This window comes from Protomyctophum parallelum, assembly GCF_964188405.1.
Source record: "Protomyctophum parallelum genome assembly, chromosome: 3".
Classification (NCBI taxonomy): Eukaryota; Metazoa; Chordata; class Actinopteri; order Myctophiformes; family Myctophidae; genus Protomyctophum; species Protomyctophum parallelum.
The window spans coordinates 41220888-41245652 of record NC_139698.1 but is presented as its reverse complement, the minus strand read 5'-3'; the positions used below and the strand labels follow the sequence as shown (position 1 = coordinate 41245652).

The following is a 24765-nucleotide window of genomic DNA, read 5'->3' as shown; positions in this document are numbered from 1 at the left end:
CAATATGCTGTAATAATGTAACTTTTACTTTTTTTTTATTAAGCAGATACAGGCTATGGGAAAATACATTCAAAGAGCCTATCAATGATCTGCAGCTACTCAGTCAGGCGTACAGTATCTCACAGTATGTGTAAACTGAATGTTGGATGAATGACAGTCCTTGAGTTTTGTGGGATTACAGTCACATACTGAGGAGTTGTTTGTTCAACCTCTTCTTGAAGGCGTGAACACTGCTAGATATAATGTCTCCAACAACCACAGGGGGAAGGCTGTTCCATGTCCTTATAGCAGAGTGGAGAAAGCTCCTATCAAGGCATGAAGGCATTTGGTGTTTGACTTGGGGGTTTCCAGGGCGTGGCTTGGTAGTACTCTCCAGGTGATTCGAACTGAGGTGTGAGCTTGAGGTAGTAGTGCTTTGAGGTCCACTGGACAGTTGGGAGTATGCATCTTGTAGAGAACAGTTGTTGCTGCAACTGTTCTGCGATGACTCAGCTTGCCGATGGCGTACTGCTGTAGGGCAAGGTGCTCATCTACCCCGATGATTTTTAAGGCCTTCTTTTGGATGAGGTCTAACTGCCTGAGAGTGGTCAGAGAGGCGTTCATCCAGGCTAGGCAGGAGTACTCCATGATGCTTCTGACCTGGGTTTTGTAGATGTTGGCCCTGCCTTTAGCATCAAGCTTGTTGGCCAGCTTGCGCAGTGCTCCAAGACGTTGTCCAGCGCGTCTACAGATGTTGGACAGATGGCTGGTCCACGAAAGTTTGCTGTCTATGCAAAGACGCAAAACGCCAAAATGCTAAACAACCTTTTGAAAACCTGTGACGTACAATGGAACAAATTTCTGCAAAACATGTTGGTGACATGTACCATGCTAAATACGTTTTCCCGATTTTTTTTAATAGTTCAACTAGCCGATCTACATCGACACGTTGTGAGCTTGTAGATTGGCTATTTTAACTTTTCAAAAATAAATATCAAAATAGTAAAAGAAGGCAAAGAAGTTTAGGGACAAGGGGTTTAGCATGGACGAAAATAGAGCCCTAAGGGCTCCATTTTCATCACCATTTTCATCAAAAAAAATCAAAATAGTAAAAGAAGGCAAAGAAGTTTAGGGACAAGGGGTTTAGCATGGACGAAAATAGAGCCCTAAGGGCTCCATTTTCATCACCGCTAAACCCCTTATCCCTAAACTTCTTTGCCTTTTTTTTTTACTATTTTGAAAAACACGTTTGAATAGTTCAACGAGCCAATCTACATTGACACGTTGTGAGCTAGTAGACTGGCCATTTTAACTATTCAAAAATGTTTTGCAAAATAGTAAAAGAAGGTAAAGAAGTTTAGGGATAAGGGATGGTGACAAAATGGAGCCCTAAGGGCCCTATCTTGTGCCACCCCTTACCCATTAAACTAATTTGCCATTTTAAAATAGTTCAACTAGCCAATCTACATCGACACATTGTAAGCTTGTACATCAGCTATTTGAACTATTTTAAAATGTTTTAAAATAGTAAAAAATGGCAAATAAGTTTAGGGACAAGGGGTGGAACAAGACATAGCTGCCAGTGTATATCCACAATGCATCTTCTGGATAGATCAGTCAGTTTGAGTCAGTGATACCTGGAAAGCGGGTCCATGTCCAAACATTCCCTCACACAGTTCAGCTGTTGTGATCCTACCGTATATTTTTAAGTGATTAACTATATTTATTTATTTAGTGTCGGTAGAGCTCTCGCCTTTGGACCACAAGGTCATGGGTTCAATACCGGGCACCGCCAACTCAGTTCATGAGTAGCACGGCTGGGGTGTGGAAAGTTGTGAGGTAAGTACTGGAAGTTAGGTGTCACGCTCCACCTCAAACCATCCGTCGTTATTCATTATAACGGGGACAGACTTCGGTGTGTTCTCCACGCGTGTTCTCCACGCAGACTCGTTAACGGGGACAGACTCCTGCGTGTTAACGGGGACAGACTCCTGCGTGTTGATGGGGACAGACTCCACCTCAAACCATTCATCGTTATTCCTTATAACGGGGACAGACTTCGGTGTGTTCTCCACGCGTGTTCTCCATGCAGACTCCTGCGTGTTAACGGGGACAGACTCCTGCGTGTTAACGGGGACAGACTCCTGCGTGTTAACGGGGACAGACTCCTGCGTGTTGATGGGGACAGACTCCACCTCAAACCATTCATCGTTATTCCGTATAACGGGGACAGACTTCGGTGTGTTCTCTACGCGTGTTCTCCAGGCAGACGCCTTAACAGGGACAGACTCCTGCGTGTTAACGGGGACAGACTCCTGCGTGTTAATGGGGACAGACTTCGGTGTGTTCTCCACGCGAGGGGACAGACTGGGGACAGACTCCTGCATGTTGACGGGGACAGACTCCACCTCAAACCATCCATCGTTATTCCTTATAACGGGGACAGACTTCGGTGTGTTCTCCACGCGTGGGGACAGACTGGGGACAGACTCCTGCGTGTTGACGGGGACAGACTCCACCTCAAACCATCCATCGTTATTAATTATAACGGGGACAGACTTCGGTGTGTTCTCCATGCGTGTTCTCCACGCAGACTCCTTAACGGGGACAGACTCCTGCGTGTTGACGGGGACAGACTCCTGCGTGTTGACGGGGACAGACTCCTGCCCGTTACCGGCTGATACCAACAATAAGGAACTCGCTATCTAATTGTAGGAAGAAGAGGGAAAAAAAGGCATGAAAACGAATTTCAGTGTTACACTCAAAGCCCCCAATATCAATTAAAAATTTAGCATTGAATATATAATTTAAAGTAAGGATCGACTGAATATTTTCTACATTCACTCCTTGGCTTTTATTCAACTGGACTCCATTGATATTGTGGGGAGGGCACTCACCATTTTGACTGTCTCTTTGATATAGTCCTTTCGATGGGTTAGATCAAGGTCTGGGTACATGTCATATACCTAAAACAGACATCATTCAAATTCAACAACATAAATGCTTCATTTTGAATGACAGTTTAACTTAACAATTTAGAAATAGTTACCTTCTGGCAAATCTGTTTCATGGTTATCTCCTCCAGATTGGCTTCCTTCAGCACTTTCTGGATCGTCTCTATCAGCTGCTCATTAGACAGGCGCTTCTTTTTAAATTTAATCAATGGCACATCATCATCTGAACTCTCCACTGTTACAGAAGTAATGAATAAGAACAAAAGTGAAACCACAATACAATTATTTGACACCATTGTAACTACTGATTGTGAGTTTAAAGGACCACTTCACCACTTTTCAACCTATCTTCATATAATAGGTCCTCACTAATAATCATGATAAAATGGCACAACGTTTTTCTACTCAGTCTGTGTCTCATAGGAGGGCTGTGGGCAGTTTAGAAACCGTCTACCAGTGACATCATCATTAGGCCGATTTTTTTTTAAACAAGATTTTTTCACAAACATATTTAGATTTTCATTATCGTGAGAACGATGGCTTCCATTTTCGCATTGCAAGTTTTCAGGACTAGAAAGCCTGCAGTTTCTATTGGCTTGTATTCCCCATCGATGATGTCACTGGAAGACAGTTTCTGAACTGCCCACAGCCCTCCTATGAGACACAGACCGAGTAGAAAAAAATTGCACAATTTCTTCATGATTATTAGTGAGGACCTATTATATGAAGATAGGTTGAAAAGTGGTGAAGTGGTCCTTTAATAGTCACGTTCTAGCTACCCTGCACTTCTTACCACTGGCTCCTTTTTTTTTTTTTTTTTTTTTTAAGATATTTTTTTGCGGCTTACGCCTTTATTGATTTTTTAAGGGATAGAAAGTAGGCTGACAGGAAACGGGAGAGAGATGGGGGGATGACATGCGGTAAAGGCCGTGTCGGGTCCGGGAGTCGAACCCGCGGCACACCGCGACTGGATCACCAGTCCGGTGCCCAGACCGTTACGCTACGGCCTGGGCCACCACTGGCTCCTTAATACAATTATTTTCTCTCATTAGCTTGACTTAGCAGTCCGGGCACCCTGGCTCCTAGTGCAGCCTGACAGAGCATCACAGGTTCGAGTCCCAATCCTGACAAACTTTGGTGTATGTCTCCTTCTCCTCGTTCCCTGTCTCCACTTACTCTATCAATAAAGGCAAAAAGGCCCCAAAAATATATATATATAAAAAGGAGCTGGGCTTCCAATTATATTTCTGAGCTTTTAGCTCCCTGAGATTGTCAAATTCTGCCTTTGTAGCTGTTCCTCAAGCACAAGAATGATGAATCCTTTGGGGGCTTTTCCTGTAAGACTGTGGTACACATATTCAAACTGAATTATTTAGGTACAGTTTGGATATTGCTTTGTCCGCATCTCTTAATTACCAAGGAAAGGCCTTTTTGATGTCAAATAGAGCTGCGTTTCAAGTTTGTCTTCTTACCACAACACCAGCAACATACAATTTAGGCATTTAGCAGATGCTCTTAATCCATAGCGACTTGCAGTAAGCAAGAACAACACAAGTTAATACATCAAATACATAGAAATAGTAATCTTGGATCAACCACTACCAACCAATAATCTGTACATTGAAACTATAAACACTATAGAATGACCTGGCATCTGGCTAAATAACATGCATAACATCTACAGTAGGGCAAGTGCTACGGGCTAAGGTGGAGTCTAAAGAGGTGAGTCTTCAGACTACGGCGGAAGATTGGGAGGGAGTCTGCAGTGAGTGCAGTACTTTCATCCGACGGATCATTGGTCCGAACGACAACCTACCTCCTCCCTCACCCTAACCCTAACCTCCCCCGGGGCAGACACCTAAACCTAACCGCAACCCTCTCCCGACCAGCAGCGCACCTCGGAGCATTGCCCTGTCGGGCCTATGAGTTGTCGGACAAAAGGATGCCCCCCGTCTGCAGTTCCAATTGCAATGGGGAGTTCATTCTTAGTTTGGGAGCCAGAAGGGAGAGGAGTGTGGGACGTGTGGAGCTACTGAACAAAGCTGGCACACGTTGCTTTCATCATATCAACCTGTTCTTCTTCATTGCAGATCTACAAGCTCATGAGTCACAGGAAAATAGCAGATATACAAGCTCAAAACAGGTTGCAATGTCACACGTTATAAACTTGCAGATCTGCTATTTTTTACCGTATAAATGAATGATAACAGTCGTATAGCTACAATTACAATCTAGGGCAGGTATTAAGCAGACGGTCTTATCTAAATCAACTTACAAGTGTGAGATCCATTTGTGTAACGAAGGAAGAACCCTAGTCAACAAACCACAGAGAATAAAGTTAGATACACAAGTGATGTCAGCGAGAAGAACAATGAATGTAGGGTCTCAAAGAATCGGATTATATACCAAGTAAACAATTAACCTAGCATCTGTACAATTTCTTCTCATCTGTATTTTCAAGTTTCATAAAAAATATGTTAAAAGGAACCCTGGCTAATAAGACAAATATGACTTAAAACATTATACGTGCCATCTACAACTAAAATAAAATAAAACCCTTAAATATGTTATTTCTTTCATAAAAAGATAATCTTTCACTCAATAGGGACTGCTCCTGTCGCAAGTTGATGATGTCATATGTTCATGTGTGATCTAGCCCTATGGAATGTATGGAATGAACGTGCTAATAAAAATAAAAATAAACGTAATACTTCCTATGGTTAATACGAGCATCAAAGCAAGTTGCAACATTTTAAATACTTTTTATTAGCACGTGCATTCCATATATTCCATATCGCTGGACAGTGGACACATATGGACATACTGTATGACATCATCAACTTGCGACAGGGGCAGTTCCTATTGAGTGAAAGATAATCTATTTAGTAAGTTACAATACAAGTGACTGGCTTTGGTCTTGAGGATCTGGTTACCCGTTTTTCGTACCTGTACTTGTAGCTTTCTTGCGGTTACTGTTACTGTCTGTTGTTGCTTTCTTGCTGTTTCTTGCTGTTACTTGCTTTCTTGCTGTTACTGCTGGTGTTGCTTTCTTACCCGCTTTCTTCTTACTGGGCTGTAATAGAAAAAAAATCAGACCCGTCTGAAGCGAGTGGTGCTGTTGGTACTGTACTTCGTAGTACTTGTACTTCATAGTACTTGTACTGTACTTAATAGTACTGTAACGTTCTTCGTAGTACTGTTGTGCTGTACTTCATAGTACTGTACTGCCCTGTCCTGTTCTTTGTAGTACTGTATTGTATTTCATAGTACTCTACTGTACTGCATTGTACTGTACTGTTCTTCATAGTACTGTATTGTATTTCATAGTACTCTACTGTACTTCATAGTACTCTACTGTTCTTCATAGTAATGTACATCACAGTACTACTTCGTGTACTGTACTTGCACGGTAACACGTTTGAGCTTGTAGATCTGAGAAAACTGTACTGTACTACCATCCTGTGGTATTAGTGGTGTTTCAGCTTTTCGTGCTTGGACAGATGGACAGACACAGGGACACGTATAGGGACACACATAGCTACGCAATGGAGTGGCTGCACCACTCAAAAAACGTCAGGCCTCAGATCTAAATGGGTTAAATCAAACAGGGGAGGGTCCCATATGTGGATCGTGGACCAATTTGTACGGTTCACGACTAAAGACCCTTTTATTTTCTGTTTCCTAAATGTTGATTTTCATTATTAGTATTTCAAAAAAAATATTAATAAAGAAATGTCATGAGTTAAAAGCAAATTCCAATTTTTTTTCAAGATTCATTGAAATATCCATTACTTAGAGAGGGAAAATACTAAAGAAAGGAACAGTTGAAGCCTTAAAGTCACCCCTTCCTCAGAGCCCTCATCCTGTGCTACTGTCGTCTCAACCCCTCCATATCATTGAGTAAACATGCTGCTAACAACACTGAGCTATACGGCTGTACGCGGACGTACGTAAACCGGCATGCATGCACATGTAACCATAGCCTGAAGTCCTTGATTTTAAAACGATTAAAAAAAGATCACACCTGTGTGAACTGAGTGGGTGCGGCCATTACTGAGGTGTACCATTAAGCGCAACAGCACTGATTAGCTACACCTGGCGCACCTGCTCCATGGATTACACCTCAGTAATGGCCGCGCCCAGGGCACCCCTCTGTGAATCGGTCTATAGGGGCCAGTGGAAATTCCCCATACAATGGATTCCTATGGGACAACGCAGCACGATATGATCGCCTCTTTTTTTCCAGCCATTTTAAGGCACCAGTGCGTGGAATTGAACAACGTACAATATTGAATGATTCTTCAAAGGGTAGTGAAAAACACCAGCAGTTAAATTTGGTGTTGGAATTAGAAAATCAGGCTATGTAGGAATAACAGTGAAGTAAAACTATAACACAAAATCAAATAACTCTAAATTCAATTAAAAACAAAAGAAATCTCAATGTAAGTGGCAACAGAAGTAATGCAATGGTGACAACCTTTTTAGTGAAGCACTATTTTTTTGTGTTGGGAGTATTATACTACCGAATCAGCCTGACCTTGAAAGACTGGTGGCCCTGTTAACTCCATGAAGTTTAATTTAGCATGTTTGTTTGTCCACACTACAGAAAAGGTGTGTCCAATAGCGCCATGGGCCTTAACATGCAGGTAAGTGTGTTGGAGACACAAATGAATTTACAAGATGATTCCTTTCCACCAGCCTCAGTTGTTCAGACAAGCATCCCAATTCAAAAGGTTATAAAAAATATATAAAATGTTCTGGAGGGAACAACTTACCGGTTTTTTGGGGATTCCGGGACAGTTTAGGAATGACAATATCCTGTCAACCATTTTAGACTTCACTTCACTCGCCTTCATCATCAGCATGTCACAGATGACTTTCAGTGTTGCGCCTTGAAAGGATCTACAGTACACCAAAAATAAACAAGATTTTTTCACCCAAAGTTGCTCTCAAAGTACTAGGCTTGAATTAAATATAAAAGTTTTCTGTCTGTATTTGTCCTCACTAATGCTTGCTATAGGAGAGCATCATTTCTGTCTTAGTGGTGGTCACTCACTGGTGAATAGCCCCAATGGATTTCAAATGTGATTTGTAAGCTCTAGTATAGAATCACAGAAAGGGGCACGTTTCCAACTGTAGGCATACAAATATCTTTGCTTGTGGTGGAAACACTTTTTAGTGAGGTAACACTGAACTTTCTAAGACTTTCCACTGCTCTATCTAGAAACAAAGAGCACAAATAATTCACATGCTGTTGCACTCCACACAAGAACAATGGCATCAGTTGTGTCAATTAATGATTGTTTGTTTGTTAACTTTACACTGATCCTTTCCATTAATTCACTCACTGCCGTTGACAAATATAATACACAATTTCAATCAGCCATTGATGTATGACGTCGTATGACATTTGGTGTTTTCAGTGATTACGAAACTTTATAAAAATACATTTTCTGTCCCCAGACCCGTTTTTGTTGAAAACAAGCTATATTCAACTACCAACAACTAAATAACGGAACATTGTGCTGACACACTTCTTTCCCCCGGTGCTTTTGAGATATTTGGTGTTTACATCGTAAAAACACTTGTCTTAAACCCTCAAAACATGACCTTTGGCTCTGAATTGGTCTGATCTGCGAGGTCAAATGCAGATAGGCCAGTGACGTCATCTCTGTGGGGGCTGCGGGGCTCGAGCCTACATGAAAAATTCGTAACCTCTTTTGTCCTGACTCCTAACTGTCCGGGGCGGGCGGGTGGTGGACATTGCCTGTCCTCGTTTACGTTCTCGCAGTTCAGGCATTCAAATGCTAATCTGGTGGATTTTGTTTTAACCTGCCAGGTAGGATATAAAAGATGCCCCTGGCAGGGCGGGCCCCCATGACAATTATAAGAACTCTTCGTCTCTGAGATAGGCAAATGTTCCTCGCAGAATGGGGATGCTAGGGTTCAAGTAGTTAGTGTAGTGTAAACCATAAAGATGTGGCGGCCCAAGTCAGCAAATGTACAGTATATAGTAAACTTCAGCTAAGCATTATGGGTTAATTTGATTCAAAGTTATCAAAAATAATTGCTTATTTCAGCATTCAACTTGGCTTGTTCCAAACATCACTTTTTTTGCCCTCTTTATTGTAGGGGCCACATATCATACAATGCAACTTAAGATGTCTGATCATAATTGGAACCTACCTGAGCATTTTCTGTCGCCTTCTGATGTAGGGTTCACTGTCCAACTTGAAAGTGAAACCATTAAATTGACGCATGTCATTCCTCATTGAGGCCTTCTAATAAAATAAATAACAAGAATCACGATTACCACGAAGTGCGTGATACCCCCTATTTTTTTGCTAGCCTCTGTTCATCTGAATCCATATGGAACCTCTCGCACAACCAGACCCACTGACCCAGGTACTGGCGAATACTTGTTACGAGAGCTGCCCCCCGACTGTTACTTTTTGAGGAGAGCTAGCCTCTCCTATACACAGGTTTAATGTTTGTCTTTAGTTCAATGTTTGTTTTGTTCATTGACATTGAAGGGAAAATTTACGTCATAATGTGCTCATTACATTGTCTCTTTATTGTTAATGGCGTTTAATGTTTGTGTTTGCAACTTTGCACCGTTTGTTTTACATAACCATTACATCACCTAATCAACATGAGTTAGACGTCAATATATTAGCTCCCCTCACTTCACACAGGTGTTATTTTTAGATTACGAAAAAGGTAAGAATTGTGCATCGTAGTACCACATTAGCGGTACCCGGGTCAGTGGAACCTCATCTCAGAGCTACATAGCGGCCGAGGGAGAGTTTACATTGGGGCTAGTAAGAACTACAAGTCAAATAAGTAATAACATTGCTTCAAGCACCCAGATGCAGATTTACCTTTCCTGGTGTGCCAAATAGAATCATTGCGAGAGGTCTCAGTTCAATTCTGTTCATCATTGTAATGCGGTCGTTAATCCGTGGAATGTCCCCCAGTTTAAGTCCTCTGCCTAACAGAACAGATATCAGAGAGCATTTTCAATCTTGATCTTGTAAAATAGTGCATCACATGAAGCAAGCTCAATCAATGAAGACATTTGAAAATAGTGTTTAGAATAAGTATTCAGAATCACCAAGGGGCTTACCATTTTCAACCTTTCGGATGTACCCTTGTGAGGGGCTGTGGTGTTGAAAATTAAGTCTTTCAACAGTCTTCTTTATTCGCTTACCCTTACCCTCAAGAGCGTCACCAATGTCTGCAGGGGGGGGGGGGGGGGGGGGGAAAGGAGGCAGGACAGACTTAGTTTGTGACCGGGCAGTATGGTCTGTCAGTACAATGTACAAATGTAACCCCTTATGGGCCCTTTTTTTTTTTTTTTAAACATATGTTTATTGATTTCTTTTACAGTACAAAGAAGTATTTTCAAAACAATTGACATATATCTTTTCCCCCCCACATCCCCATGGCAGCACAAATACAAAAATATGTTAAAAGGAACCCTGGCTAATAAGACAAATATGACTTAAAACATTATACGTGCCATCTACAAAAAAAAAAAAAAAAAACCTTAAATATGTTATTTCTTTCATAAAAAGATAATCTTTCACTCAATAGGGACTGCTCCTGTCGCAAGTTGATGATGTCATATGTTCATGTGTGATCTAGCCCTATGGAATGAACGTGCTAATAAAAATAAAAATAAACGTAATACTTCCTATGGTTAATACGAGCATCAAAGCAAGTTGCAACATTTTAAATACTTTTTATTAGCACGTGCATTCCATATATTCCATATCGCTGGACAGTGGACACATATGGACATACTGTATGACATCATCAACTTGCGACAGGGGCAGTTCCTATTGAGTGAAAGATAATCTATTTAGTAAGTTACAATACAAGTGACTGGCTTTGGTCTTGAGGATCTGGTTACCCGTTTTTCGTACCTGTACTTGGTGTTGCTTTCTTAACCGCATTCTTCTTACTGGGCTGTAATAGGAAAAAAATCAGACCAGTCTGAAGCGAGTGGTGCTGTTGGTACTGTACTTCATAGTACTTGTACTTCATAGTACTTGTACTGTACTGTACTTAATAGTACTGTAACGTTCTTCATAGTACTGTCGTGCTGTACTTCATAGTACTGTACTGCCCTGTCCTGTTCTTTGTAGTACTGTATTGTATTTCATAGTACTCTACTGTACTGCATTGTTGATTGTACTGTACTGTTCTTCATAGTACTGTATTGTATTTCAAGTACTCTACTGTATTTCATAGTACTCTACTGTTCTTCATAGTAATGTACAGCACAGTACTACTTTGTGTACTGTACTTGCGCGGTAACACGTTTGAGCTTGTAGATCTGAGAAAACTGTACTGTACTACCATCCTGTGGTATTAGTGGTGTTTCCTAAATGTTGATTTTCATTATTAGTATTTCAAAAATAATATTAATAAAAAAATGTCATGAGTTAAAAGCAAATTCCAATTTTTTTTCAAGATTCATTGAAATATCCATTACTTAGAGAGGGAAAATACTAAAGAAAGGAACAGTTGAAGCCATAAAGTCACCCCTTCCTCAGAGCCCTCATCCTGTGCTACTGTCGTCTCAACCCCTCCATATCATTGAGTAAACATGCTGCTAACAACACTGAGCTATACGGCTGTACGCGGACGTACGTAAACCGGCATGTATGCACATGTAACCATAGCCTGAAGTCCTTGATTTTAAATCGATTAAAAGAAAAACTGCATACATGTTGGGAAATTAAATACAGGCGTTATTTGGAGCATATGCTAATGGTTATTGGTCAATGCCCGTGTGCAAATTCAGATCAATTGCTCCTGCCACAGTCTCTTAGACATCACACCATCTCTTAGACTTAACACATTTTTTGTTGGGGGTTGGGACCTTTCAGAGTAAAATCTGCCATATCCGCTGGCACTCTAGCGCCTATATTTTGAAATATGCTGGCGCATCCGTTGTGTTAAATTAGTAGTTATAGATTTATAGCACAGGGTGATGAATGTGTTTGCCAACATGATTTAAATTTTCAAGACAGCCTTCTAATATCATCTTACCTTCTTCTTAGGTACTGTACTTGTAGCTGTCTTGCCGTTACTGCTACTGTTTGGTGTTGCTTTCTTAACCGCATTCTTCTTACTGGGCTGTAATAGAAAAAAAATCAGGCCTGTCTGAAGCGAGTGGTGCTGTTGGTACTGTACTGTACTTCGTAGTAATGTACTGTACTTCGTAGTACTCTACTACTGTACTGTACTTCATAGTACTTGTACTGTACTGCACTGTACTTCGTATTACTGTACTGTACTTAATAGTACTGTACTGTTCTTCGTAGTACTGTACTGTTCTTCATAGTACTGTACTGTTCATTGTAGTACTGTATTGTATTTCATAGTACTCTACTGTTCTTCGTAGTACTGTACAGCACAGTACTACTTTGTGTACTGTACTTGCACGGTAACACGTTTGAGCTTGTAGATCTGAGAAAACTGTACTGTACTACCATCCTGTGGTATTAGTGAGGTGTTTCAGCTTTTCGTACATTATTAGTATTTCAAAAATATTAATAAAAAAATATGAGTTAAAAACAAATTCAATTTTTTGAGTTGAAGACTTAAAGTCACCCCTTCCTCAGAGCCCTCATCCTGTGCTACTGTCGTCTCAACCCCTCCATATCATTGAGTAAACATGCTGCTAACAACACTGAGCTATACGGCTGTACGCGGACGTACGTAAACCGGCATGAACCATAGCCTGAAGTCCTTGATTTTAAAACGATTAAAAAAAGATCACACCTGTGTGAACTGAGTGGGTGCGGCCATTACTGAGGTGTACCATTAAGCGCAACAGCACTGATTAGCTACACCTGGCGCACCTGCTCCATGGATTACACCTCAGTAATGGTCGCGCCCAGGGCACCCCTCTGTGAATCGGTCTATAGGGGCCAGTGGAAATTCCCCATACAATAGATTCCTATGGGACAACGCAGCACGATATGATCGCCTCTTTTTTTCCCCGGACCGATCATGGATTATTTTCGTGCCTGCCATTTTAAGGCACCTGTGCGTGGAATGGAACAACGTACAATATTGAATGATTCTTCAAAGGTTAGTGAAAAACACCAGCAGTTAAATTTGGTGTTGGAATTAGAAAATCAGGCTATGTAGGAATAATAGTGAAGTAAAACTATAACACAAAATAAAATAACTCTAAATTCAATTAAAAACAAAAAAAATCGCAATGTAAGTGGCAACAGAAGTAATGCAATGGTGCCAACCTTTTTAGTGAAGCACTATTTTTTTGTGTTGGGAGTATTATACTACCGACTCAGCCTGACCTTGAAAGACTGGTGGCCCTGTTAACTCCATGAAGTTTAATTTAGCATGTTTGAATTTGTCCACACTACAGAAAAGGTGTGTCCAATAGCGCCATGGGCCTTAACATGCAGGTAAAGCACTTTCCAAACATATGTATAGTGTGTTGGAGACAAAAATGAATTTACAAGATGATTCCTTTCCACCAGCCTCAGTTGTTCAGACAAGCATCCCAATTCAAAAGGTTATAAAAAAAATCTAAAATGTTCTGGAGGGAACAACTTACCGTTTCAGGGATTCCGGGACAGTTTAGGAATGACAATATCCTGTCAACCATTTTAGACTTCACGGGACTCGCCTTCATCATCAGCATGTCACAGATGACTTTCAGTGTTGTGCCTTGAAAGGATCTACAGTACACCAAAAATAAACAAGATTTTTTCACCCAAAGTTGCTCTCAAAGTACTAGGCTTGAATTAAATATAAAAGTTTTCTGTCTGTATTTGTCCTCACTAATGCTTGCTATAGGAGAGCATCATTTCTGTCTTAGTGGTGGTCACTCACTGGTGGATAGCCCCAATGGATTTCAAATGTGATTTGTAAGCTCTAGTATAGAATCACAGAAAGGGGCACGTTTCCAACTGTAGGCATACAAATATCTTTGCTTGTGGTGGAAACACTTTCTAGTGAGGTAACACTGAACTTTCCACTGCTCTATCTAGAAACAAAGAGCACAAATAATTCACATGCTGTTGCACTCCACACAAGAACAATGGCATCAGTTGTGTCAATTAATGATTGTTTGTTAACTTTACACTGATCCTTTCCATTAATTCACTCACTGCCGTTGACAAATATAATACACAATTTCAATCAGCCATTGATGTATGACGTCGTATGACATTTGGTGTTTTCAGTGATTACGAAACTTTATAAAAATACATTTTCTGTCCCCAGACCCGTTTTTGTTGAAAACAAGCTATATTCAACTACCAACAACTAAATAACGGAACATTGTGCTGAGACACTTCTTTCCCCCGGTGCTTTTGAGATATTTGGTGTTTACATCGTAAAAACACTTGTCTTAAACCCTCAAAACATGACCTTTGGCTCTGAATTGGTCTGATCTGCGAGGTCAAATGCAGATAGGCCAGTGACGTCATCTCTGTGGGGGCTGCAGGGCTCTAGCCTACATGAAGATTTTGTAACCTCTTTTGTCCTGACTCCTACCTGTCCAGGGCGGGCGGGTGGTGGACATTGCCTGTCCTCGTTTACGTTCTCGCAGTTCAGGCATTCAAATGCTAATCTGGTGGCTTTTGTTTTAACCTGCCAGGTAGGATATAAAAGATGCCCCTGGCAGGGCGGGCCCCCATGACAATTATAAGAACTCTTCGTCTCTGAGATAGGCAAATGTTCCTCGCAGAATGGGGATGCTAGGGTTCAAGTAGTTAGTGTAGTGTAAAACATAAAGGTGTGGCGGCCCAAGTCAGCAAATGTACAGTATATAGTAAACTTCAGCTAAGCATTATGGGTTAATTTGATTCAAAGTTATCAAAAATAATTGCTTATTTCAGCATTCAACTTGGCTTGTTCCAAACATCACTTTTTTGCCCTCTTTATTGTAGGGGCCACATATCATACAATGCAACTTAAGATGTCTGATCATAATTGGAACCTACCTGAGCATTTTCTGTCGCCTTCTGATGTAGGGTTCACTGTCCACCTCGAAAGTGAAACCATTAAATTGACGCATGTCATTCCTCATTGAGTACTTCTAATAAAATAAATAACAAGAATCACGATTACCACGAAGTGTGTGATACGCCCTATTTTTTTGCTAGCCTCTGTTCATCTGAATCCATATGGAACCTCTCGCACAACCAGACCCACTGACCCAGGTACTGGCGAATATTTGTTACGAGAGCTGCTCCCCGACTGTTACTTTTTGAGGAGAGCTAGCCTCTCCTATACACAGGTTTAATGTCTGTCTTTAGTTCAATGTTTGTTTTGTTCATTGACATTGAAGGGAAAATTTACGTCATAATGTGCTCATTACATTGTCTCTTTATTGTTAATGGCGTTTAATGTTTGTGTTTGCAACTTTGCACCGTTTGTTTTACATAACTATTACATCACCTAATCAACATGAGTTAGACGTCAATATATTAGCTCCCCTCACTTCACACATGTGTGATTTTTAGATTACGAAAAAGGTAAGAATTGTGCATCGTAGTACCACATTAGCGGTACCCGGGTCAGTGGAACCTCATCTCAGAGCTACATAGCGGCCGAGGGAGAGTTTACATTGGGGCTAGTAAGAACTACAAGTCAAATAAGTAATAACATTACTTCAAGCACCCAGATGCAGATTTACCTTTCCTGGTGTGCCAAATAGAACGGTTGCGAGAGGTTTCAGTTCACTACTGTTCATCATTGTAATGTGGTCGTTAATCCGTGGAATGTCCCCCAGTTTAAGTCCTCTGCCTAACAGAACAGATATCAGAGAGCATTTTCAATCTTGACCTTGTAAAATAGTGCATCACATCAAGCAAGCTCAATCAATGAAGACATTTGAAAATAGTGTTTAGAATAAGTATTCAGAATCACCAAGGGGCTTAACATTTTTAACCTTGTACCGTTTTGGGATGCTGTGGCGTTGAAAATTAAGTCTTTCAACAGTCTTCTTTATTCGCTTACCCTCAAGAGCATCACCAAATTCTAGCATAATTTATGCTAGAAGTAAGATATAAGAGAATAACAATAATAATAATAAATAATAAATACACCACAGCCATAACCACTTTACCTTGCCCTTGGTCTACTCTTTCACCCTCTCTATTATACACCAAAACTAAATCTACTAGCCCCAGAATGTCTGTGATCTTACATCTGTGGCTCAGGTAGAGCCCACTGGGAGAATGCTGCCCTAACTTGGCGTCACCAGGCTTTCCACATCAGAGGAAAGCCTGCGCGCGCGCACACACACACGCACACGCACACGCACACGCACGCGCACACACACACACACACACACACACACACACACACACACACACACACACACACACGCGCAAAGACAGTAAGACTCACTGCCTGAAAAGGGAGCATGAATCTGTAAATGACCAGCATGAACTGAGGAGATTTGTTATTATTACTTAATCTCATACCGTACCATGGGACCAACTGGCCGTCTTCTTCTTCCTTTTGGGCCCTACAAGGCAAGAGGACAGACTTAGTTTGTGACCGGGCAGTATGGTCTGTCAGTACAATGTACAAATGTAACCAAAAGGACCCTTATGGGCCCTTTTTTTTTTTTTTAAACATATGTTTATTGATTTCTTTTACAGTACAAAGAAGTATTTTCAAAACAATTGACATATATTTCCCCCCCCCCACATCCCCATGGCAGCACAAATACAAATAAAATATCACGAAATGTTTTGACAATAATAAATACAGAACACAAAAATAAATAAATAATGACAAAACGAAAAAATAAAACACATTACAGTTAACCAAACAAATACACAATATCCGTCACAGTTCCCTACCCCGACCCCACAGCTGACTACTCCAATTAACCACTATACATCCAAAGCCTCTTCAATATCACCTCGCTTAATGAAGTCCAAGAACTTCTCCCATATCTTATAGAATACCGCAGGTTTCATCCTAATTACATATGTTAGTTTCTCATGTGCCAAACAGGTTGTTAAGTTCCTCAGCCAAAAGCCGATCGTAGGGGCATTGACATTCTTCCAACATAGCGCAATTGAGCGTCTGGCCTGTAACAGGCAAAGGTTGGTCATTATTTTTTCATTACTATTTAGTGTACAATTTAATGGATAAATACTGAGTATACATAATTTAGGACAAAGAGGAACTGGACCTGACGTAATCTGAGAGACATAATGTATGGGCCCATTTGGTTACCTTTTTCAATTAGTGACAGCTTAATTCACAGTCTCGTGGAGGAGACACTGTCTTCATACCTCTCTGGTGCTGAAATGGTCAAATCCTGCCACCCCCCATGCTGTCTTTCTGTTTGTATTCATGTCCCCAGGAACATATTGCAGGAGGTGGGACGAGTTTAAACCATTGCAAGTCATAAATCGTCATAAATCTACCGGGAGTGAGATTAAGTAAACAGTACCTAATATCCTTCTTGCACTTGTCATAGTGTGTGCCTGGATACATACTGAATGTATTTCCACTTTTTCTTGCAATTGCCTATCTCACCACTGTGATGAAAAAACAAGTCAGAACTGTAATTCAAGCCTTTTAAATGTTAAGCAGTGTCGGAAAAGGGTACTGTTTTTTTTCTTTTTACTATTTATTTTAGGCCGGAACGCCTCAATAAGGAACATCCCCAATAGAAGTGTGACTCGTTCACTCGTAGCCTGCAGCTTTTTTGGGGGGTGGGATCGGTTTGAGGGAAAGGAAGTTCCAGACTAATACTACAAAACAATGACTACAACATGACACGTAACGATATCATCTGCTCCGACCGGATCATAAACCCGAAAAGGAATGCTGCCCAGGCTAATGCTGCCCGATTCCAGTACAAAACACTGGTGATGACCTAAGGTAGCCAATCATGGGCATTATTGTGGACCCCACAACCCATTCAAAGAGCGAAACCATCCCTAAAACACCATGGCCAACTCTGGACCCTGGACTTGTATACCGAGCATGAGCAGAATGAATACAGGATACCAGCTTGTACCTTTTCTTGGATTTGGCAGGTCTACCTCCACTTCATCGATGTCCCCTTCTGACTGCAGAGGAGCACTCTCTGTGTCCTCCCTGTCTTCACTCATGCCGGCACTGCTTAGTTCTTCCTGTAGCATGAATGGAGTATGAATGACTCAGAGCCATTGGAAGGAAAGTTCCGCCAATGAGGAGGCCGAAAACAGCCCCGGTCCTGTGGTTCATGATGTTTGTCACTATAAAGCCCATAGACTCTAATTAATTATGTCAACTTCCGGTTCAGGCCTTTGTTACTACTCGCCAATAGTCTATCGCCATAGAGCGGTGCATGATGATTTGTCACGACAAGAGTTGGCTTCGTACGACGCTTAAAAGGTCTTTAAATAAATTAAATAAAAACTGCCTATGGGGAAATGCATTGCGTTTTCATTTCCTGGGCCGTTCGTTGTTCTGCTCCATTGGACTGGCCCGATGAAGTGAACGGAGGTGGCGCAACTTTCTCTCCAAGGCTCTGGAAGGACCTAGTGATGGCAGTCTGATATTGAAGCGCAGACAAACTTCAAAACGGAAACTAAAAGTACATAGAACAACTGCTTCGAAGCTTGCTTCAGTGAGGAAAAAGTCACGTGACAAATTACGTCCGATGCAGCAACTGGTTAATTTCCTCGGACTGGTTTGAGGATCAGCTGCCACAAAGATAATAAACACCACAGAGAAAATCTGTAAATTACTTTAGTGGCATGCCCGTTGCGTGGCTGACTGGTGAATGGAGGGTTGTGGGTTCGATCCTGGGGTGCTGCTAGGCCTGTCACAATTATTACATAATCATCTAATTGCAATTATTTGAGATAATCACAATTATTTTTGCACTAGTCCATACCTGTTCAGGGATTTTTTATCCTCCTATGATTGGACAATATACGGTGACATTATGTAATTATGTATTATATTCATATATTGCCAATATAGGCAACCACTCTCCCCAGGATTGCATTGTCAATTCTTGAATTCAGATTGATTGCTCCAGCCACTGAGGAGAAAAGGGAAATCTCGTTATGTTGCGCAATGTCTGATGACATCTCTCTATCTGCCACAGGTGTCCCCTATGGCACACCCGTTATGCGATGCTCAGACAATCACAGTGCAGAATGGCACACTTTCCAGCCAATCACAGCGGCCGATCACAGTGCCAGGCACCTCAAATTTGGCGCCAATTCCGTCCTCAAATTTTCAGGACCTTCCATTCAATCACAACGGCCTCTCCCCGTATCCTGCCGTCCTCCATTTCATTGCAGAATGGCAGACCTCCCAATATCTTTAAAATATAAATGAATCTTTAAAGTTCAATTCATTGTAACAGTAACTTGAATAAATGATCTACTCCATCACCTCATACTCAATGTCATCACATTTCTGTTCAGTTATTTGAGTCAGTAGGCAGTACCTACCTGCTGGCAGACAGAGGGCCCAAGGAAGCAATACTCATCGACCCTGTCCTGGAGACTGTTGGCAGAGATCCTCCTAAGCTTAAGGTATGGAGGCAGACTCTGAAAATGGCAGGTATGGTTCTTATGAGTTGAATTCAGATTCACGCAACGCAGTGATTCAGGCTGGAACACAGTATTGTGCAGAGCCATAGAGTAAGACAGAGTTACGACAACTCCGTTCACTGCATGGGGCCAGGCTCTTCTACATAGACTTGTATTGAATAGGGACAACCGGAAGTTTACGGAATGCATTGGAGTCTATGGGCTCATGCGTTTTTTTCTGCCCCCTCAATGTCGCAACTCTGTCTTACTCTATGGCTCTGGTATTGTGTAGCTGTGTTCTTTTTGCGCCTTTATTTTTTATAGAGGGACAGACAGTAGGTAGTAAAATCATGCAGTAAAGGCCGTCGGGATCAGGATTTGAACCCGCGGCACACTGCCAGACTCGGACTACCGGCCAAGGTGACTGGACCACTGAGCCACGGCCCGAATTTTATATTGCAGCCTGGCCCCAAACACATGAACGTGCTGGTCCGTTGACTATCATTGTGCACGTTCACGACGGCAGCACGCTTGTGCGCGTTCAACGGCAGCGCGTTCATGTGTTTGGGGCAAATCCATCCCAAAATGCACTCTGTTCCTACCCGGAAAGAGGAGTGAAATCGCCTCATGCGCTTTTGAGCAACTTAATGCAAGTGGATGGAAGGAGAACTCGGATGCCATCTCTATTCATATATACTCTAAGGTTCTAACGGAGTGGTTTGGTAGGAGAAGCGGAACGGATAAACGGGCATATTGTTCTGCCCCCCTTTCAATTAAGGTGTGAGCGATGTGAGACAAAGTCACAAATTACATCCGAACTTTGGATGGATGACGGACACCAAGGACAGCGCTTGTAGTTTCCGAGTTATGGAGCTTTGAAAATCCTGCTTGTAACCAAGGTAAATGGAGAGCAGTTGTAAGGATGCCATAGCTGGTGGTGACGGAGGCGTTGCATAGCAACCGGACCAATGTTAAAAGTTGCTTTGGGGCTCAACCAATTCATGGAGTATACGGCCGGGGGGGTACAAATATGTACATACCTGGCTGATAACGTCCCATAGCTGGGGGGTACGAATATGTACGTACTTTGCAAAGAAAAAAGTTAAAGTGACAAATCAGTGGCACCATTACAATATAATCACATTTTACCAAGAAAGATACCAATATTGCATATAATTTTACAAATAAGGTATGTAGACTTGCCCTGATGAAGACTCTGTTTGAGTCGAAACATGTTGGCTCTTTTAAACTTTTCTAAATAAAGTACATTTATTTTTATCCACGCTCTCCTCATTTCTTTGAGTGGTGCAACCACTCCTACAACCAGCAATGTCCGTGTTCACCCGCCTATGTGTATCTGAGCACCAGGATATGACTATTAGTACCAGTAGGGGCGCTGTGCCAGAAACAGAGAGAGAGATAGTGCTGCTCTGTTGCCTGCTAATGAGAGAGAGAGAGAGAGAGAGAGAGAGAGAGAGAGAGAGAACGGAGGGGAGGGGGGAGTTGCACCACTCAGTTCACACAGGTGTGATTTTTAACCTTTTGAGTGCTCGGATCGCCGCCTTTTTAAGGTATATAGACAGATGCTGCATTTTTAATCAAGCTTTATAGCATAACATCACACAAAGAATATCCACACATTATAGAATGAGCTGCACTACTTACTATTCAGTAAGTGCCCATATATGGAGTTCTTTGTGAGGGCTTGCCCAAATATGGAGTCTATGCATACATCAGAATGATGTCAGAACAGGCCAGCTCCATATGGACCCTGGGCAGGGGCCCTGTCCAGAGCCCGGGCAGAGGCCTTTTTGGGGAGGTTCTGGACAACTGTGGGTCCGACCGACTCGACACCGGGCACTGCACCCCCTGCGGTGATGTGGCACACGTGTGTCGAATTTCTTGAGTTACGTGGATTACACACACACAGACAAGCATACTAGGGCCTTTATTGTTCTTATATATCTAAACGACATGACATCAGCACCTTGTTCCTGTTCGCAGATGAATCTCCACTGCTGTTCTCAGACAGGAACAAACTGCAGGTTGAAAAGGCCCTCAGCTCTGAACTCGGTAGAATCTGCACCTGGCTCGCTGATAACAAACTATCTTTACACCTGGGAAAAACTGAATCCATTCTCTTTGGATCAAATAGTAATCTCAGCAAGGCAGATGACTTCTTGGTTAGAGTGGGTGACAATATTATCACATGAAAAGATCAAATTACCTACCTAGGTTCCATCCTGGAGGCTAATCTTTCCGGTGATAAAATGGCCACCAACATAATCAACAAAGTCAACCAAGGTACAAGATTCCTATACAGCAGGGGTCCTCAACTAGAAATGATGAAGGTCCACAAATATATTTTTGAATAAGACTGAGGTCCGGTCCCATGCGCGGCGTCCATCGGAGAGCGGGGCTCTATGCCCGTTTAGTATGGTCAAGCCAAGCTTATACAAATCAGATCCCCTTCCAACCAACCAATAATGGGGTGCAGAGTGTAGGCCCGGAGTGGAACTCCAAATCAGGCCGGGAGTTATACGCCCATGTACCATCTGATGTTATTTATATTATTAACTTCTTCCCTCCATTAACATAAGACACACAATGTAGTTGTGCTGCAGCAACACTGCCTGAATTGAATTGAAATTGACTGTGGCTGGCCTGGCCTGAGCTTAGGAGATTTTTTTTTGCTGGCCTGACCTGATTTTTTTTTTTTTTTTAATAATTTGCCTAGGGTCCGCAGAGAGGTGGTCCGCGGTCCGGTCGTGGACCGCGGTCCGCCAGTTGAGGACCCCTGCTATACAGGATCTCCGCACTGGTCAACAAAAACACCTTGAAGACCCTAACAGGAGCCCTTGTACAAGGTTTCTTGACTATGCATGCACCTCTTTGTACCACAGCACCTCAAAGGCCCTTAAAACAAGGCTCCAGACTTCCCAAAATAAACTGGTCAGGCTACTACTTGGCCTCACTCCCTAACCCACCTCACCCCTGCCAATTTTGACAGGCTGAAATGGCTTAGGGTTGACGACATAGTGCAGCATCTTGCAATGGGTCTGGTCCACACACCACCAAGATACCCATGTACTTAAATAGTCCACACCCACAACACCAGAGAGAGTTCAACAAACCATGTGCAACCCAGATTCGGCACAAACAAGGGACTAAATTAATTTAGCTCCTATGCCACCAAAATGTGGAACGCCCTACCAACAGCCATCAAGAAATGTGAATCCCTTGAATCCTTCCAAACCGCTCAAAGGGCACCTACAGACGGCTGCAATTCGAAACTGGCCCCTGTAAAATCTGAATCGCCCCAACCCCTTTTCCCCTTACTGTATATGTTTACTGTGTAATGCGTTACCAGTGTGTTGTCCACAGTAACAGTTTTTGTATTGAGTTGTGCTTTCGTTTGAGATGTACCCATTCTGCATACTGTACAATCAATCAATTTGTCATATCTGCCGTGTGAAAATTGTGATTACGAAGCCTAAAAGGCAAACAGAAATATATATTGTAATGTTCCATTGTTTAATGCAAAAAACCCCCACAATGAAATCGTTAATTGCAATTATTTGTGTGACAATTAATAGTCATCTTAAATTTGTAATGGTGACAGACAGTAAGAGCGAGGCAGGCGCAGCGCACCTTATCCAACATGTCGCGGAGATGGACGGGGATCTCCACGGGCGTGGACACCGGGTGGGAGGAGCTAAGAGAGTCCACTTCCATGGCCTCAAAATACGTTCCCAGGAAGTCGTCGTCCTGGCGAGAGACGAGACAGGAAGGTCAAACCAGGTCATCTTATCAAAGACATTTAACCGTAATGTAGGTCTGCAAGAGACAACAGCCAGTGAATACCTAACATACTGTACAGCAGTGTACATTTAGGCGCCCAAACTAAAAAATATTTTGTCAACAAAAAACAGATAGAGATCCAGTAGAATTAAAAGACAAGAAATGTTATGCTTGGTTGCGCTCGGGTATCACCCTCCGAAAATAGTCGATCTACAAGCTCAAAACGTGGGCGTGCTGCGACACGTGAGCTTGTAGATCGGCAATTTTTAGCACAGTTGAGTATAAATCAGGCATTACGACACTATCACGGCCCGCCAAAATGCATAAAACAAAATAAAAAAAAGACAAATACTAAATTTTTTACCTAAGAATATGACTACAATGCCACAACACTTGATTTTTGATTGTCAAAATCGTTTGCATGTTTATAAGAAAAAGCTATATCTGATCTCAGTTTTTTCCACTATTTTCCTCTTTAGTAGTATAGTATAGTAGTATACAATAGACGACAGTGACCAATCTATATCATTACTAAAAGTTATTTAATCAATTTGAATCTGTGCAGTACAAAATATTAAACTTGACCCTTGTGATTAATTAAACACATTTGTGTTTAATTTGTTAATGTAACAAACATATGAAGGCCATTGAATCATGTATGTATAATCGTAATATATTATAATAATATATTTACTTTCTATGCTTACATGAAGTGCAATATTGCACTTCACCAGGAGAGGTCACTGTAACACTAGAAGGATCCCAAATGGAAACAAGCCACAGGCTTTCTTGGTACGCTCATTCTGTAGCTCGGAGCTAATGAGCCGCTCATTCTGTGCTCCGACTCAGAGATGATTTTGGAGCTAATGACTGGGAACGTATCGGGGCTACATGAACATTAGTGAGGACCAATTATATGAAGATAGTTTGAAAAGTGGTCCTTTAAACACTTCTTAATTAAAGATATGGACCAGAGCTAACTCTAGTCTCCATGCCTTCGGCCTGGTGGAGACAATAACATTAGCTTGTACAGTATGCTACAGTGTTACATTGGTGTAAGTATTACACCATTACATTATAGCTTAAAGTCGCTGTCGCACCGGAAATTAATTGTAATAACACAACAGTTACGTAATTTGTAGGAGTTTACCTTTTACAAGCTAGAGAGAAGTGTGCGCATGATGTTGTTGTCGTTCTTCTTCTGTTGACTTTCCGGCAGGCTGGACGCCCGTCGACGTACTGCTGCCTCCCACTGTTGTATTGCACACCCTCCGGTTCGAGCAAGTTCCTCTGTGAGATGCAACAAAGCCCTGCATCAAGTACTGCATTGAGTGCACACACACACACACACACACACACACACAAACACACACACTTCCATAGTGTATTTGGAACACTCCCAAGGCTATGCCCACATCCTCCCTCATCAGGGCCTCTTTGGCTGCCACCTCCAGTCCCCACATGAGCAGCCAGGAACC

The 24765-nt window shown here is 41.9% G+C and overlaps 1 protein-coding gene across 1 annotated transcript; it reads right to left on the bottom strand.

Annotated features, from left to right (window-relative positions):
* Positions 1-1157: 1157 nt before the first annotated feature.
* On the bottom strand, positions 1158-24750 carry LOC310856684 (uncharacterized protein; the record flags this gene model as incomplete). The annotated part of the gene is made up of 19 exons (XM_083762155.1): positions 1158-2684; positions 2877-2945; positions 3029-3168; positions 5209-5244; positions 5880-6006; positions 7709-7835; positions 9120-9214; positions 9815-9924; positions 10060-10170; positions 10862-10904; positions 11994-12080; positions 13534-13657; positions 14927-15021; positions 15622-15731; positions 16420-16458; positions 17974-18088; positions 19406-19504; positions 23138-23254; positions 24703-24750. 19 exons carry the CDS (start codon positions 24748-24750, stop codon positions 1833-1835), a joined length of 2544 nt encoding a protein of 847 aa, XP_083618281.1. The 3' UTR covers positions 1158-1832.
* Positions 24751-24765: the final 15 nt, after the last annotated feature.